We start from the raw sequence: 17,920 nt of genomic DNA, 5'->3' as shown, positions 1-17,920 counted from the left end.
TGTTAGATTTTAGGGGGATTTAGTGGCATCTAGTGGTGAGGATTACAAATTGCAACCAGCTGAAACTTCTCCTGATTAGAATTTCTTCAGTATTCACTGTTCAGGAGGTTTTTACCAGGAGATGAATTATCCACAGAGGTCTGTTCCTCTCCAAAACAAACACCAAGTGATTTAAAACAGTAAAAACATTAAATAAAGCAGGTTCTCGTGTAAAAAAAAAAAAAAAAAAAAAGTGTTTTTCTGACACTGCTCGTTGTGGAGGGGCTGCTGACTACGGTGGCTGATGCGAAAACATGAATGGCCCTATGTAGAGTGTTTGGTTTGTCTGTTGGTGGACTCCGTGGACGAACACCCGCTCCCTGTAACTTATGGTTACAGACTCTCTGTCGGCCACATAATCTTATCGTGTCGAAAATTTGATATTCTTCCAGCCGTAATTTGAGTTACTGTTAGTGAAGTGCTTCAGGATTCACATTACGCTTATATTGATTGTACTGAATGCTCTTACTGCGACACCGGCGCTGCTGCTGAGAATCAACATGGAAGTGGAACAGGGAGAGTAATTATTTTCAGTGTTTCATTTCCCTTGAGAAGGAGGATAATTGATTAAACCAGAGAAATGAATGTAATTAATTTCATTGCACCCACTGAACTGAAACTTCATGTAACCTTCTTCCGGATTTAAGACTTTCTGACTGCTGTGCCTCGAGCGTTTATTTATGCTATGAGTCCAGTGTTTTAAGTTTCTGAGACTCTTATCTTTTACCTACATTACCAGTGTTGTTTTATGGATGCTGAGTCGTTAGATAAGTCATTAGAGGTACGTGGAGTGGGTTCTGAGCAGGCACTACATCGGGATATGGAGCGCTGTGTTTGCTACTGTAGGAGAGGGTATTGATTGTGTAGGCGGGCTGAATCCTCCACTGGGCTTTTAGCCAACTGGCCAGTCAGCAATTCAGCCGACCATCCAGGCCGATATCTCAGCCGGGGCAGGGGTGATGAGAGTCACCCCCCTCTTATAGGGAGATGAAAGGAGGAAGAGGAGAGCGGCATGTCAGTGATCTTGTTCTATTTTATACTCGCGCTCCTTCTCTCCGTCCCCATTAACATCCTTGAGTTTTATCAAAGGTCGGACAGAGAAGGAGAAACAGAGATTTCACTTACAGTATGCAGTCCAGATAATTATCATTTAATTTACTGGGATAACAGCCACATTAGTATTGTACATCTTTAAATATGCCTCGGTGTGCTGCAGAGCTGCAAGCATTTATCGATGAGCTGTCAACAGGGTTCCCACACATCTTTACCAATTAATTTTCAAAACTTTTTCGTAATAATTTACCCGATTTCTATGAATCTATTCATAGAAAGGTAGTTTGAAATATAGGCCTGTAGCGTGATCTCAGGGTGCGATAATGGGCTCTAATTATGTGTGCTCGCCATAAAACAGGAATTATAGCAAAGATGTAGCATAGATATGTTATGGAGCGCCTTTATGTCTACACATACACGGGCCATATCTGGCCTCGCTACGACAGGCGTAAAACGTGCTGATGCTGGCAGCGTGTTGAGCAGCCTTTTGGTTGTCTTGATGCTTTTTGTCTTGGCAACAAATTTGACCAATTTTAGCAACAGTAACAAGACAAGACGCTGTTAATCAGGAAGTACTCGTCTGAAGACATTGGCACTTTATTATCGTCTCGCTGAGGACATTGGGACTTTGTTATTGCTGACAATGTTTAGTTTTTTATACTTATCAGATCCTACTGATCCCAAATAGCTAGGAGAAATTAAAAATGCATACTTAGCAAAAGCTCAGGTCACAGGAGGATATAATATTTGTTATTTGAAAGCTATGCATTATAAACACTCAACTTTCCCAGGCATTTTCCGATAAGCAAACTGCTAGCGCGTGCTAACTTACTAACTACTGTGGCAGTTTCAGCAGTCACGCAGTGCACCACTTGATTTTGAATTAGTGATACAAGGAACATATTTCGCACAGAGTTAGCAAAGTTTTGGGATTATCATGAACATGTGTTAAACAATATCCAACACAATCTATATTCAAAACTTTTCCAAAACATTCTGTTCATGCCAAACCATTTCCAGGTTTTTCTACTTCATATTATTTCCAGGAAATTCATGACCTGTGTCAACTGTTAAATTAATCGTCAACTAATTTGATAATCGATTAATTGGTTTAATTTTTCAAGAAAGATTCCATGTTCTTAAATGTGAATATTTTCTGGTTTCTTCACAACAACTATCGACTAATCGACAATGAAAATTATTGTTAGTTGCAGCCTTAGTGTGGTGATGTTGTGATCACAGTCCCCACCATCATTCCACAAAATGTGTAACAGTTCGTTGTTGCTTGTAGGTGATGTGATCGTGGACATCAACGGGGCGTGTGTGCTGGGGAAGACTCACGCTGATGTGGTGCAGATGTTCCAGTCCATCCCCATCAACCAGTACGTGGACATGGTCCTGTGCCGCGGCTACCCGCTGCCTGAGGACTCCAGCAGCAGTGAGGAGGCCTCAGGAGGCCTCTCCACCTCCAAGGACACTTCCCCTTCCCCCTCCACCTCCATACCACAGGACCCGCACTACACAGTCCCAGATGGAGGCACCCTCCCCAGGCAGACCGCTGCAGTACCGCCCATGATCAATGGAGGACGCCATCACCACCATTCTCACCAACACCACCACCACGTTCCTCACATCCCCAACCAAGAAGGCCCCGATCCCACTCTGTTGCAGCCGGAGCTGGTGAGCGTGCCCTTGGTGAAAGGTCCCGGAGGTTTCGGCTTCGCCATCGCAGATTGTCCCCTGGGTCAAAAGGTGAAGATGATCCTGGACGCCCAGTGGTGCCGCGGTCTGTTGAAGGGTGATGTCATCAAGGAGATCAACAGGCAGAATGTCCAGACGTTGAGCCACTCCCAGGTGGTGGACATCCTCAAAGACCTGCCTGTGGGCAGCGAGGTCAACGTGCTGGTGCTGAGAGGAGGTGAGTTGGCAAAAATGTGTCACACTGCAGCCGCAGGTAGAGCCTTAATCCTTAGAGGTATGTCGCAGCTGGCAGGGTTACAGTGCTGACGCTGTGACATCTCTTTTGTTAACTCGCTGCTGTCTGTATTAATCTGCTCAGGTTACTGTTCAGAAAACAAACAGGTGTTAGTGCCCAGAGATAGTCTGGAGCTTTTAGTCCCACGCTTGTGAAATCATTTAAATCCCCACACAGCTTTGTGTCACCTGCAGCCTGTCTGTCTCTTACTTTCCATTTCCCAAAAGGAAATAATGAGTGAAACAACAGAGGTGACAAGCCCACCTGCTAGTGTTTGAAATTAACTTCTTAAAGGGATACTGTTCAGATGTTCTGCCAACTTTTTTATCATAACAATGTGGGCACTATGTGTAAATGAACTATGTGAAGTTTCTCTCTATCTTGCCAACACCCAGATCTCCCTACTCATCTGGCTCTGGGGCTGTTGCTTGAACTACAACTTGTACTTATGCATTAGAAAACAAAGAGTATTGACGCAGATTTAAGGCGAGCTGCCACCGTGTTGATGAAATATGAACCAAGATTCCGTTGCGTTGCCTGTTTTTTGCTCTAAAATGTTTTTTAAGGAACATTTTTAGCTTACTCTTTAACTGTAGTACAAAATCGTTTGTTACCAGCCAGTCGCCATATTGTTTTCGGATGAGAAACTCACATTTCGTCATCCACAAACGGGAGCATTTATTCGTCAGATCTGATGCAGTGCATTCTGGTAGTTGTAGGTTTTCTACCTCTTTAGATCCAAATCACTTTTATGGGCCAAATATGTGTTCACACACACACACACACACACACATACAAGGAATTTGACTCAGTTTTTTACTTTGATTTCAACATACCTACATCTAAATAGTAGGGGTGGGACCATGATGTTTCGCAAGTCACAAGTCTTTGCACTCAAGTGCCAAATTAAGACTGACATGTCCTGACTCAAGTCCTAAGTCCTAACTTGTAGTTTCAAGTCACAAAGCCCAGTTCAGACCAGAGACCTGCAAGGAGACAAGTTGAAACAGGCAACTACTTGCAAAGCTCCGTTCTGCAACGTTCTAACAACCTGCCAGTTCACACTAATGCAACTAGATGAGACAGTGTATCATCTCTGTGCAACAACTCTCTGTACTTCTGTTCTGATTTGCAGCTTTTCAGGTTCATTTTGTGGCTGAATATAATTTGTAGCTTCTTAAAATATGAATGAGGATAGTGATAGTGAGATACTGGCTACAGCTGCATTTGTAGTAGTGATGAAACGGCAGAAACAAAACGAGTATCAGATGGACTGTGTTCATAATAAATATGCCACAATAATATAAATAAACAGCACCAATTAGTGAGTCAATGAGAATGTGTGTGTGTGTGAGGGGCATTGGCAGCAGCAGCGACCCACCATTCGATGCCGGCACATGTGAGCACAGAAACAGAGGGCTCAGCGGGGATGGAGCACCTTCTGCAACAAGCAAACACACTGTCTGCGGCCATTTTGACTTGACCAGCAGACTTAACTACAAACCGATTGGCTGTAGAAGCAGGTGACGTGCTTCACGCTCCAGAACCGACACCATGACACCATCAGCCGGCTTGAGTCGAGCTCAGACGGCCAGTTCACACCGCTGCAACTTTTCTCTGCAGCGGTCTAAAACGGTTTCATCTTGTCGCTGCTCTTTGGTCTGAACTGGGCTTAAAACACAGACATGACTGTTAAGATAAGGTGGTTATATATAAAAAGCAGCAATGACTAGCAATAAAAATGTATTAAAATTGCAAACGTCTGTGTACAATTCAAGTGTTCTGCTGGAATTTAACTACACACTTGAGAAAAAGAAAATGCCGCAGCCCTTTTCAAAGTGTTTATGTCTCTCTTTGGCATATACAGTCCAGTTTTTAGAAAAGACCGTCTCTCCAGCAGTGAAATACGTCTTTAAGAGAGAAAGCAACATTGTTATACAAGCGCTGACAAAGGTCGAGGCGAGATGTAGTGTAACACGTAGCGCGTTTTAATTTATAAATAACAGGTTGGATCATGGTTTTCTGGAGGTATTGCTTGGACACACAGATTGTCCCAATGTTAAATAAAGCAATTTCACGCTCCGGTCCACACCAACTCTGCATCACCCACCGTGCACCTTCCCAAACAGGGAGGAAGTCATGCTTAGTCACATGGTGAGTTGTGCTGGGAAGGCGAGGAGAGATGGCAGTCTCAGTGATTCACTTGCTGCTCAGAGAGAAAGAGAGAAGGAAGGGAGGAGAGGCAGAGCATGGTGGGTAATCATTGCCCTTCTTCTCAATCCGGGCTCTCAGCGACTTGAAGGGCTTGTTCCTTTTTGTCTTTACTGCAGTGCAGTAGCCTAGATTCCAGAGATCAGTGTTGCACCCACATATCAGATGCACTCAGCTGGGCTCTGCTCGCAGCTCCAGGGGCTTGTCCTGTGTCTGCATGTGTGCTGCTGTTATTAACTTCTCGCCCATTTGTGCCAGCCTTATATGTATTTCTTTTTTTTTTTGCGCGTGCATATGCATCATGTGTGTGTGTTACTGCTTAAAAAGGGGCAGAAGATCACAGCTTTCCAGGACTAAAAGGAGCATCGCTGCAGGGCTTCCCTCAAGTCACCAATAAACCAGGATTAGGTTAGGCTTTGCTCCCAGCCAGAGGCTACAACTCCCTCCCGATGACAGCAGCAGCAGAGAGAAATGAAACAGGAAATTATTTGGCCCTGATCCCTGTTCTGGATTTAAATCTGGAAATGAGACACAGTCCCCTTCCCCATGGGATATGTACTGCAGTCAGTGCTTATGATATCAAATGAGCAGGGAGATATCATCAGTAGTTCTGCGTCACTACTATTTGAAAAGGAATTAAATCAAACAGAGTAATGTCTCCTACACATTTATTCATTCAGCAAGATTCATTAAATCATTTACGTAATTCTGTTGATGACACTCACAAACTGGTTATTAGAAGCTGCAGAGTGAGAGTGCGTACTGTGGCAAACAGCTGGCAGGTTTAACCCAGAGAAGTGCATGTTTCCCATGGCCTAGGGTCACCTCTGTGTCTCCCACCCTGTGGTGACATGCAAACCATCTCTGCTACTGGAGTATACTGGCCCCTACTGGTGGAGTTACACCGTGACTCACTGGCAGAGAGGAGAGCAGAGCCAGGTATTAAAAATCAGTTTGGAAACCTGAGGCACTGAATTCTGAAAGACTACGAACGAGGTGCAGAGAATGTCTGCATAAGAAGATAGAGAGGAGGTTCACTCTTAGAAATAAGGGTTCTTTCTGAGGGGATGGTTCTACCCAGACACGTTTGCGCACAAAGAACCCCTTTTTGAAGAAAAAACTCTTCAAGGGTTTTTTGTAAAGGTAAGGGTTGAAGTAAGAACCCTTATTTGGAAGAAAGAGTTCAAGCGTGGGTTTTCAAAGATCCTCACTCTCAAATATCCAAATGTTTACATGTTTCAGATGGTATTTTTAAATATTTATTTATCTGAAAACATGTGTTCTGCCGTAGTTTCTTTACCATCATTTTATGTCATACAATACCACCTGGTACTTGCCGTTTTGTAGTCACTTCTAATTTGGAGCCCAGTTTTGGTTCCCAACCCTGCAGCACCTGGAACAGTAAAGGTAAATCAATCTGGCACTGAATTTCAAGGGGGACTGATTATACTGTCGGTGTATTCTCAATGCATTTGATTAGAAACATATTTTTACGGTGTTTGAACAGAAAGTCCCGCACACTGCTCTCGATCAGCTTCACAATTTATTCATAACACTGACTTTTCATTCCACCTGGACCTTCGTCACGAGTGTTCAACACCATTATTTACAACAGTGAGCTTAAATAGAAACTGCTCTACCCATTTCACCCATTGTATTTAAGCTCAGTGTTGTGAATAATGGTGCTGAACACTCTTGACAAAGGTCCAGTACAGTAAGACTGAAAGGTTTGTGTTACTAATACATTGTGAAGTTGAGCAAGAGCAGTGTGCTGGATTTTCTGTTCAAAGACTCAAGTGATATTTTCAAGCGTTTCTGCATCTGAGACAGTTGGATGTGTGAATATCTTTCTGCAAACAAATTGGATTCGAGAGTGAAAAACAATGCAGCAACATAGGAATGTAGGCACATGCTTTTAAAGAGGACGTGGAACGTTAGAAAGAAAGAAAATTCCATGACTTTAAACTTTAAATGATTTTGACTAATTTCACGACTTTCCAGGCCTGGAAAAATGAGTCTGTGAGATAACTTTTCCAGGTTTTCCATTCCTTTGGGAACCCTGTCTCATGCAAGGGTTCTAGGTGGAACCTTTCACAGATGGTTCGAGGTGTAGAGGCCAAAATACCGGCAGCAAATGGCGCATGTCAAAAAATAAACTGTCCTATTACCAGCCTTGCCACTCCTGAATTAAATGCTTTTTTCCCCACTCGCTCTGCTTGTACATACCAGAGCATGTGAGCGGAGCGGAGAGGGTGAAAATTTCCGCTCCTCGCTCGCAGACCTGTCATTTTGCGCCACTCGTCCGCTCCGCTTGGTTCTGCGTATTCTTCGCTCCGCTCCATCATAAATTTTATCCCGCTCCACTCGCTCACCACTTCGCTCAAAAAAACTGCGTCGTACTACCCTAACCTGTAATCTTCTATTCACAAATAAAACGGGGTCTGCCCATTGGTCCGACAGCCCTTTGGTCCGACCATATTAAACCCATTGTTCCGAAGTCCCGTTGTTCCGAAATCATCATGATGCCCTGTGGTTAAGGTCTGGTTAGGTTTAGGCACAAAACCACTTGGTTGGGGTCAGGAAAAGATCATGGTGTGGGTTAAAATGAAAAAGAAAGTGGCAAACACATAAGCTGTGAGCCTGCTCCTCCTCAAGCCTTTCCCAGCTGACCCAGAGCCGGTCGCGGCGCACCATCAAGGCAGAAATACACCCGCCGGGAGTCGTTCAGCACCGCAGAAAGCTCCCCACACAACCCGGACCCCAGAGTTAATAACAGGAGGTCATGGTGTTTCATTCTCTCCTCTCTATGACACTTGTATCTCAACCAGTAGCCTACTTTTGTTGCGTTGCTGATCCTCTGTGGTACACAAATACAGTAATAATCACATATTGGAACAACGGGACGTCTGACTAATGAGAGGACAGAACAATGCTACAGCACCAATAAAACATGAGCTTGGTAGATTCTCCGAGGAAGCCCTCTCCCCGCAGTTAGGGACCGTTGTACACGGTACCGCTGGCAGGGTGGAAATAAGTCAAAGTGTAGAGGAGACGGACCAGGTTAAGCAGCCGACCTCCGAAGCCCTCTCGCCTCTCCCCGCAGTAAGGGACCGTTCTCCAAGGTACCGCTGCTTCTCGTCTCAGTTTCTTTTCTGAAGTACACAGTACACTCCATAGTTTTGAAAGAAAATAGTGTGGGTGTGCGCAGGGGCAAAGATGCATTCTGGGTGGGGCATGAGCGACCGGAGCGAAATTGGAGCGAGAGATAAGGCTCCGCTCCACCTTTTAAAAAAATAGCCGCTCTTCGCTCAACACAAAATCCTCCCGCTCCCCGCTCCGCTCCGCTCACATACATACCAACTCCCGTAGCAGCTCAACTCCTCTCCTCACCACTGATGTATAAAGAGAACTCTGTAGCTGTTGCTGTGAGGAGAGACTCGTTGAGGTTGAGAAATATCCCGAGCTAAACGACCCACGATCTTGTCTTTATAGAGACAATGCCCAAAAAGGTATTACCTGGCTCTGGAGATTGGCTCTTCAGGTGAGAAGTCAAGTTTAATTAGTGAGTGTCCACATGAGGTGGAAGAGATGCAGATCTTTCAGTAACAACAACTTTGTGTGGTCAAGTCTGTTGACGAGCTGCATCCAGTGAGACGTATCCAGTATGTGCTGGGGTGTTTGGATCAAGGTAGAACCCTCTGAATGGGTTCCAGGTTGCACAGTTGTAAAAGATCCAAAAAGAGTCCTCTTATGGGGACAAGCCGAAGAATCCTATGTGGTTCTTGTTAGCACCTTTGTTTCTAAGAGTGTACTGTGATGCTGAGGGTCAGCAGGTCAGCAGAGTGAGGAAAGATGCAAAGTACAGCTCCTCCTTTAAGCCTTTAAGCCACATGCCTACATAGATGTCTATTGTTGTCCTCCTATGTTATTGTATTCAGACTGTAACGTCCACCTCTGCCTCTCCTCTTACAGGTCAGACGTCTCCTGTGAAATCTCTAAAACCAGTAAGTTGATCTTTGTAACGTTTCCTCCATTTCGCAGCACGAAACAAACACTGATGATAAAACTGCCACTGAATAATTCAAAAGAAAAAGGTTTTAACTTGGTTACCCGCGAGCACCGCTCACTGTGTGTGTGTGTGTGTGTGTGTGTGTGTGTGTGTGTGTGTGTGTGTGTGTGTGTGTGTGCTGTGGAAGCTGTTGTTAGCTACATTATTCAGTGAGCCCACATTAGCCAGGCTGTTATTTCTGGAACTGCATGTGGGTAAATATGCTGGCTCCTGGCAAACAGCAACTTAACATCCCCCTGCGTATGGGTGTTTAAGATGATATGCCATGTTCAACAGCTTGTTCCTGCGCTGCTCCTCCATGCCGCACTCTTAAAATAGCGAGGAGCAGCAACAGGCTTACTCATACTGTTTTATTGGTTCAACATGGAATTACAAATGTGTGGTTGCACTGTTTTTAGAAATTAAGAGGTACTTTTTGAATCAGCATTCTGGAGGGTAAGCCCACCTTGAATACACTTTCCTGCCTCAGCTACATTTCTATCTAGAGACATTAAAACAGTATGTACAATAAGGGATTGATTTTTGTGGTCAGTTATCGACCTGAATACATCACAGCTCTTGTTTCTGTGTTGCAGTGCACGGCTCCCATGTCCCAAGCCATAACCCAGCCAACTCCTCAACCGGCTCCCCATCCCACCCCCCAGCAGCTGCCCCATCCGCTCTCTCAGCCCATCACACAGCCGCAGCGACAGGAGATGATTAACAGCACAGAGGCCCTCGGTCAGCCCGACGTGGCCCCCAACCCGCTCCCTTTCCCTACCAACACGCTGCGTTCGTCTTCACCCAAACCGGACGCGTCTGAGCTCTACCTCAAGTCCAAGGCCTTGTTGGACAGCAAGCGTAAGTGCACGTGATGTAATGCATGAAGGGTCTCAGCCGCTGTAGCTCAGGATGCCTGTTGGAAAACAAAGGTCCTCCATCCTCCTCCTCCGGGGCATTTTATCTGACAAAGGAAAGCTAAAGATCTCAGTTATCCTGGCAAGATATTCGTTATTTGAATCAAATATTTCTTAAACTAACTAAATAATTTCAGACATCCCTGGCCTTGATCGCAGGCTGAGACCACTGCATTATACAAAACACACACTGCCCACATGCCAAACACACAGACAGCATAATTAATGTCTTTTGTCTTTCATGACAGTTGTAAATTAAATCCTGTCTCTCCTCTCTGCAGCTCCTAACACAAAGGACCTGGATGTGTTCATCAAAAGGAACCAGGAGTCGGGCTTTGGCTTCAGAGTCCTCGGAGGCGAGGGGCCGGATCAGCCGGTAGGTATCAGCCCGGCACGGTCCAGCCGTTTACAACCAGGCTTGGCGTGCTGCTGGAATCCCAAACCCTCAGATACTATAAAAAAAAAAAAAAAAAAAAAAAAAGCAGTCAGGCAGCAAGCGAATCAATATTTGAGCTGCGTTCAGATAAATTGTGGGAATATCTGCTCTTGCTGCAGGACAGTAGGGGGAAAAACTGTATTTTGCACGTAGGAAATGAGGCATCAAATGCTCAAAGCAACTTGAGAGGATTTCAACTGTTTATTTACAATAACGCCGGTCAGTCCTTGTGCTCACTCCAGCTCGGATCAGTGTGTCAAGCTGTTTCTCTCACTTCCTGTTGGGTGAGCAGGAACGTATTGAAGCTCAGCGGCAGCAAAACTGAGTCCCTGCTCACCCTATCCAAAATCCAAAACACCCACACATCATCACTGACAGCTTCCCTGTATCCTTCTCCAGCCACGTCAAGAGTCTTGGTGTCATTCTTGACAGCAGACAGACCTGGACAGACCTGTATCAGGAAGTCAGAGCTAGCTAAAGGCTAAAGTGAACAGATACGTTTATAGCTTTCTTTTTAAAATATTTAGCGAGCTAGCTTTCCTGATATTTGTAGGTAGTGTGTTCCATAGCTTTGGCTGCATCCCTGATCTTCATCCGGCTCTTTCTGGGAACCTCCAATAAACCAGCAGCAGATGATCGCAGTGTTCTTGGAGGCAAGTAGTTAACGAGGGAGTTCGCAATGTAGCTTGTGTAGGGCTTTGTATACAAGGAGGAGGAGCTTAAAATCAAGTCTGAATGCAACGGGAAGTCAGTGCAGAGCAGCTCAGACTGGCCTGATGTGCTCTCTCCTGAGCTGCAGTGTTTTGACTGAGCTGAAGTAAAAAGTGCATTACAGTCGTCGAGTCGGCTTGAAATAAAGACTTGAATCAATTACAAATGGTCGTACCATGGCGATGTTTCTGAGGTAGAAAAATTATGTTTCCGTCACCTTCTTAATGTGGGAATTGAAGCTTAGATCTAAATCAGATATCACAGTCCAGGGAGTTAAAGTCCCCAGAGTTTTGTTTTAGGGCCAACAAGCAGGATTTTAGTTTTGTCTTTGTTTAACTTTAAGAAAGTATTGCTCAGCCATTTATTTATTGCCAAAAGACAGGTAGTAATGAATCGACCATAAAAACCCTCTGCTCACCTTCAAAGCCCTCCACAGCCTCGCCGCCACTTCCCTGTCTGTCCTTCTCCAGGAGTAACCCCTTTCTCTTTCTATCTTTTTTTTTTTTTTTGTTTTTTTTTTGTAGAATCTAAATTTTTATTGATTTTGGTTCAGTTGGTACATGACAGGTCTACACGTCAAACAAGACACTCAATCTTGACTACAGATCCGTACAGGAGGGGGCACAGCACCGGCTTCAGTTAAAAAATAATCAAAATAACAAAGTTAAATTTGAATAAATAAACACATTAGAATTGATAGTGATCATATTTTTTTTTTTAAATGGAAGAAATACAAAAAAATAGGCAGGGCAAGACAAAACAAAAATCACACTCCCAGACAGTGCAGAATAATTCCAAAAATTCCCCCCAGATTGGTCTATGAGCTGATTAGTCATCCTGGTCAGCATGGATTCGTAAGAGGCAGTTTTTGCCATATAGTTGACCCAGTCTTTCATTTTCACTTACTTTCCCCCAATAAACACAGTCTTGGAGACACTGGCAATGTCTTACTGAGCCACTGACTGTGAATGTAATTGATTTTATCACAGCGTGTGTGTGCCCACCTCTCAGCTTTATATTATGTACTCTGTAAGGTGACCTTGGGTGTTTTGAAAGGCGCCTTTCAAATAAAAATGTATTATTATCATCCTTTCGTCTCCACAGGTGTACATCGGCGCCATCGTGCCGCTCGGTGCAGCCGAGAAGGACGGGCGCCTGCGGGCAGGGGATGAGCTGCTGTGTATAGACGGTGTGCCAGTTAAGGGCAAATCCCACAAACAAGTGCTGGAGCTGATGACCAACGCCGCCCGCATGGGCCAAGTCATGCTCACAGTCCGCAGGAAACTGACACACTCAGGTGGGTCTGTTTGAATAATCAGGGCTGCGTCTCTCTGAGGGCACTCAGAGGTTTTAAGCACAGCTTCTTGTTTTCACTCCTTTTGTTTAGATCAGCATGCTGGAGGAGGACCTCTGAGCTACAGCTTTGATCTGGGATTTCTTTCTCACTAATCCTTTTAAATTTGTTCTGGATGACTTCCTCGCAGATAAATCTGAGTAACTCAAGTTCAACCAAAATTGACTTTTAGGGTCTGTGTAAACATTTTCCCTGAAAAGAAAGTTTTTAAGGAAAAACTCTTTATTTACTTTAATCACAGAGAAGTGAATAAAAAAATTTTATCCACCGATATTGGAGAAAACAGCCAAAGTGGCTTTGCAGTGTTTATCTGTCGAGGCTGATGGGAGCTGTGTGAAGGGCAGTGGAGATTAGATCAGCTGGTGGAGTTGATTTACATCTCAAAGGATGAAAAAAAACAAGAATATGCTGAGTTTTCTTTTTCAACAGCACAAACCCCTGCTGCATTCAAGTTTGTTTACCCCCACAAATAACCGCTCCGTGAATAGTAGCAGCACTTTTTGAAATTACTTTGGATTTGATGTATCGCAACAACAGCTTTGATCACGTTGCAGAAATTAAGCATCAATCATGTAAGGCTTTATGCTTTCAAAGCAGGGCTTTAGAAAGAGATTCCCTGATGCCGGCTGACAAACCAGGGACTCAGCAAAACAAACATACAATGAAGAGAGATTGAGGTAGATCAGCCTGTCCTATGAATAACAAATTGTAAAGGGCTTTTTCTTCTCAAGTGTAGGGTTGACAGTCTTGTATTTCATGTGTGCAGTAGAAAGGGTGTCTTCAATAAAGCCGCTGTGCTTTGGATTATTTTTGGAAGAATCAGAGGAAGGAGGATCTGAAGGATCTTTTCACAGATATTGAAGTGTGTGTCAGCTAAATCAGAATGACCCCCGCTCAAAATAAACATTCCTGTTGTCCTGTCGGTGTAAGTGATGAATTTTAATGAGCTGACCTTGTCCTTTCAAAAACAATGGAGGATGCGAGCGGAGCTGTTCCACATGCGTGACTCTAAACATTCCCCTCGTGTCTCTGTGTCCTTTGTCAGATGTTGAAGAGGAGGAGAGCGGTCAGCAGCCGCAGCAGGTGGCGTCCGCCCTGGTCAACAGCTCTCCTAAGATGCCTCGTGGCGAGGCTCCGAACGCCGTCCAGCCCGCTCAGCCCTCTCGGCCAGAGTGCTTTGATGTCACACTGCAGCGCAAAGACAACGAGGGCTTCGGCTTCGTCATCCTCACGTCAAAGAACAAGCCCCCGCCTGGAGGTCAGAAACAAAGAAACACATCACATATACTACTTTTTAAATATCAGGTTATATCAAGCATGTCATTATATATCTGCTAAACATCAGGAGTAAACACTGTCATTGTGAACATGTTAGCATGCTGACGTTAGCATTTGGGTAAAGCACTGTTGTGTCATGGTTCAGCCCCACACAGGGTCATCTAAATGTTCCCTGGGTCATTTGTTTCCCAGATTTATACAGCACATAATTGGAACATTACAAAGGGTCCTCTGTCCCCCAGTTCTACACATGTGCTCTCCCAGGGTCCTGTGTTCCCCAGCTTTACATAGCACATAATGGTAACTTAAAAAATGGTCCCCAGCTCTGTAGTCGCTTAATATGACATGGGCTAAGGTAAGGTTAAGGGACGCATGATTGATGAGAGTCCTGAATTGCACTGGACTTGGCCTTAATAGTATGTGCTCTACCCAGTGAGCTGTCAGAGTGCCCCAACAGTTACTCTGTCTGAATGAGGACTAACTCCCAAAGCCCTAAATTTATAAAATAAATTTATGTGTTGGAGTAAAAATTAGTCAGCCAATTAATTAACCAACTGTAAGAGAGGAAGAAAAAAAAACATGAAACAAGGAGAAAAATAATTATGAAACAATTAACAAACACAAAAGGAGGGGTAATGTGTGTAAACAGAAAATTGAACTTGGAAACACAGGACATTTGGAACACAGGACGTTGGACTTTGGGAACATAGGACCCTGGGAACATAGAACCAAGGGAACAAATTACACTGGGAACATAGGACTATGATAACAAAGGACCCTGGGAACATAGGATGTTGGGAACAAATGACATTGGGAACATAGGACCAAGGGAACAAATTACATTGGGAACATAGGACCAAGGGAACAAATTACATTGGGAACACAGGACCCTGGGAACATAGGATGTTGGGAACAAATGACATTGGGAACATAGGACCAAGGGAACAAATTACATTGGGAACACAGGAAGTTGGGAACATAGGACCAAGGGAACAAATTACATTGGGAACACAGGACCCTGGGAACATAGGATGTTGGGAACAAATGACATTGGGAACATAGGACCAAGGGAACAAATTACATTGGGAACACAGGAAGTTGGGAACATAGGACCAAGGGAACAAATTACATTGGGAACACAGGACCCTGGGAACATAGGATGTTGGGAACAAATGACATTGGGAACATAGGACCAAGGGAACAAATTACATTGGGAACACAGGACCCTGGGAACATAGGATGTTGGGAACAAATGACATTGGGAACATAGGACCAAGGGAACAAATTACATTGGGAGCACAGGAAGTTGGGAACATAGGACCAAGGGAACAAATTACATTGGGAACACAGGACCCTGGGAACATAGGATGTTGGGAACTTAGGATGTTAGGAAACTTTGGGAACATATGACTCTGGGAATATAGGATACTGGGAAAATGGGATTCTGGGAACTTGAGACCCTGGGAATATAAATATGCTCCCGTCTCACACAGCTTGCCTGGCTTTAGTTTTTTAGGCTTGTTATTCTCCGTTTTATCTTTGGGTGTTTTCAAATGTAAGACTTGTAAAGACTTTGTAAATGAGTACACCATACATGCAAATGCACAATATACTGAATGCTGTGATCGATACATTGGAATATTGATCCCGGTAACTCAGACACACTGTAACCTCCTTATTATTTGAAAGTGATGCTCCATCATAACAAACCACATGAACAGATTGTCATTCCTCTGTGTTTCCGTTTCAGTTATACCTCACAAGATCGGCCGAATCATCGAGGGCAGCCCTACAGACCGAATAGGTCAGATGAAAGTGGGGGACCGAATCTCTGCTGTTAACGGCCTGTCCATCATGGAGCTGTCCCACAACGATATCGTCCAGCTCATCAAGGACGCCGGCAATTCTGTCACTCTCACAGTTGTGCCTGAAGATGGTAGGTTGGCAAAGAGAGTAGTCTCAGTGCTGTGAAACTGATTTCCAAAATGAGTTACCAGGTTTACTCTCAGGGAATAAGATAATGTTGATGCACTTTCAAAAGCAGGTTTCAAGGCTGCTTTGTGCCGTCCAATAACACATCACAAGATCTGTGTGCCGTGCTAAATGGGTGTGTTGTATTTATTTTGTTTTCACAGACAGCGCTCCTCCATCTGGAACAAATTCAGCCAAGCAGAGCCCTTCAGCACAACACAGAGCTATGGGCCAACAGCCTCCCAGCTATCCAGACAGGTACACGGATACACACACACATCCTCCCATACAAGAACAGACACTAACACAAGCTTGTCAGCGTTTCTCTCAAGTCCACTGGAGACAGTCTTAATACAGGTTCTGCCACTTGAACCATAAATTAGCCCCAATCCTCTTAAAGCAGGCTCTGGTTTGAGCTACAATGCGGCCCATTAGCATCTCTTGTGGCCCACGCTTGCCTTGTTATCCAGAAAGACAGAAAATCCCCCCGTGGTCACTGTTTGGATGGCGAAGCCAAGAAAAAAGAGGCAGATTAATAAGGAGTCTCTCTCTTCCTCTTTGATCTTTCTTTTTAAACAAGATTACCTGTGTCAGACTTTTTAATCCATTGCTGCTGCAGCAATTCTCCGCCATAATTTCTCACCCTCGCTCGCTCGGTTTCGCTGCCTATCAGCATGTGTTCCCCCTTCTCCTCATTTAGCCTGTCTGTCCATTCCTCGCCAGCACCCTCCCTCCTCGCCGTCTAATCTCCAACACATGCCTCGGGTCAGCCCAGGCTAGATATGAGCTGAGGCCGTCAGCTTGGCTGCATGGAGTGTGTAAACTCCTCTCCGTGCCAGTGCTGCTAAGAACGCCGAGACTCTCGCTAGATAGTGTGTCAGCGAAGCTAAGTTCCCACAAAGGCATTATAATGAGCTCTGCAAAGCATTAAAGTATGCCCCCGTTATCTGCCACTGAACTGTATAAGCAACATGGCTCCTTGAAGGATTTACATAGGTCTGTGCTGTATAATAAAGCTAACAGAAAGAGGCTCATGCTGCTGTAATGAAGGCGTGGCGGTTCGTACTGGACGCAGCAGAAGGGGAAGAGAATGAGACTTACATTCTTCTCACTCTCCTCACAATATGTGCTGTGGCGGACATGACACATGCAAGCTAGTGGGGGATTATAAAAAGCACCCTGGACATCACTGAGCACATACATTTTAATGCACAAGTTTCCCTGCGGCAGATAATCCTTCACCTTGAGATTGGTCACAGTATTGGACGCACTTCGTAACAGTTTTTTATTCTCATCTAGTGTTTTTCTACACTTTAATGTCTGTTTCACACGTTGTTTATGTGCTGACATTCAGTTCTCCTCTGTGGAACAGACGTTGGGCCTTATTTAAACAATCCATAGCACATGGTGCGAGTGCATTTAGAGCATATCCAACCACTTGTGCTGGTTAAACGGTGTGTAATCCTGCTGCAAAGTCAGGCGTCAGGTGCAAGGGTTTTGTATTTAGTCCCTCAATTGATCATAGGTGTGTTTTGGGCACAACATGAATTTAGCCAATCAGAGTGTGATTTTTCTATTCCCTCAATAAGCCAAATCGCCTGCACCTGGCGCACTGTTACTTACGTGGCTGATTTGGCAAATTGGAGAAGCGAGCGCTTTTCTGCTGAGAGTAATTCGGTAAGCGCAGTAATGTCTCTGCAGCAAATATCGAGGGACGTTAAGCCTTTGAAACCTGGAGCCACGTCACTTTTTTTGTGCCGCTTTCAGACACTTTTCGCAGGTTTTTAAACCTTTGAAGCTTGAGCAAATTGTTGTGATATCATTCACAGACATGTAAAAAAGGCAATGAGCAACTCTGTTTTAGGCCACTACTTATGCTTATTATTATTTATTGCTGTTTCTTGTATTTTTTGTATCTTTTGCCTAG

At 44.5% G+C, this 17,920-nt stretch overlaps 2 protein-coding genes across 4 annotated transcripts in view; one reads left to right on the top strand and one right to left on the bottom strand.

The window, feature by feature from the left end:
* The window catches only part of cd34 (CD34 molecule), a 286,734-nt gene that overhangs the window by 90,961 nt on the left and 177,853 nt on the right, over positions 1–17,920 (bottom strand). The gene's annotated exons all lie outside the window — the stretch shown is intronic.
* magi3a (membrane associated guanylate kinase, WW and PDZ domain containing 3a) overlaps positions 1–17,920 on the top strand; it is a 199,109-nt gene that overhangs the window by 172,768 nt on the left and 8,421 nt on the right. The window contains exons 10-17 of the mRNA XM_049580722.1: positions 2,384–3,010; positions 9,251–9,282; positions 9,923–10,187; positions 10,525–10,619; positions 12,495–12,687; positions 13,790–14,002; positions 15,773–15,958; positions 16,158–16,251. Coding sequence (XP_049436679.1) covers positions 2,384–3,010; positions 9,251–9,282; positions 9,923–10,187; positions 10,525–10,619; positions 12,495–12,687; positions 13,790–14,002; positions 15,773–15,958; positions 16,158–16,251 — 1,705 coding nt within the window. The remainder of the gene's footprint in view (positions 1–2,383; positions 3,011–9,250; positions 9,283–9,922; positions 10,188–10,524; positions 10,620–12,494; positions 12,688–13,789; positions 14,003–15,772; positions 15,959–16,157; positions 16,252–17,920) is intronic.

The sequence above is a fragment of the Epinephelus fuscoguttatus genome, linkage group LG7, assembly GCF_011397635.1.
Source record: "Epinephelus fuscoguttatus linkage group LG7, E.fuscoguttatus.final_Chr_v1".
NCBI lineage: Eukaryota > Metazoa > Chordata > Actinopteri > Perciformes > Serranidae > Epinephelus > Epinephelus fuscoguttatus.
This window is presented reverse-complemented; position numbering and strand designations above follow the sequence as displayed.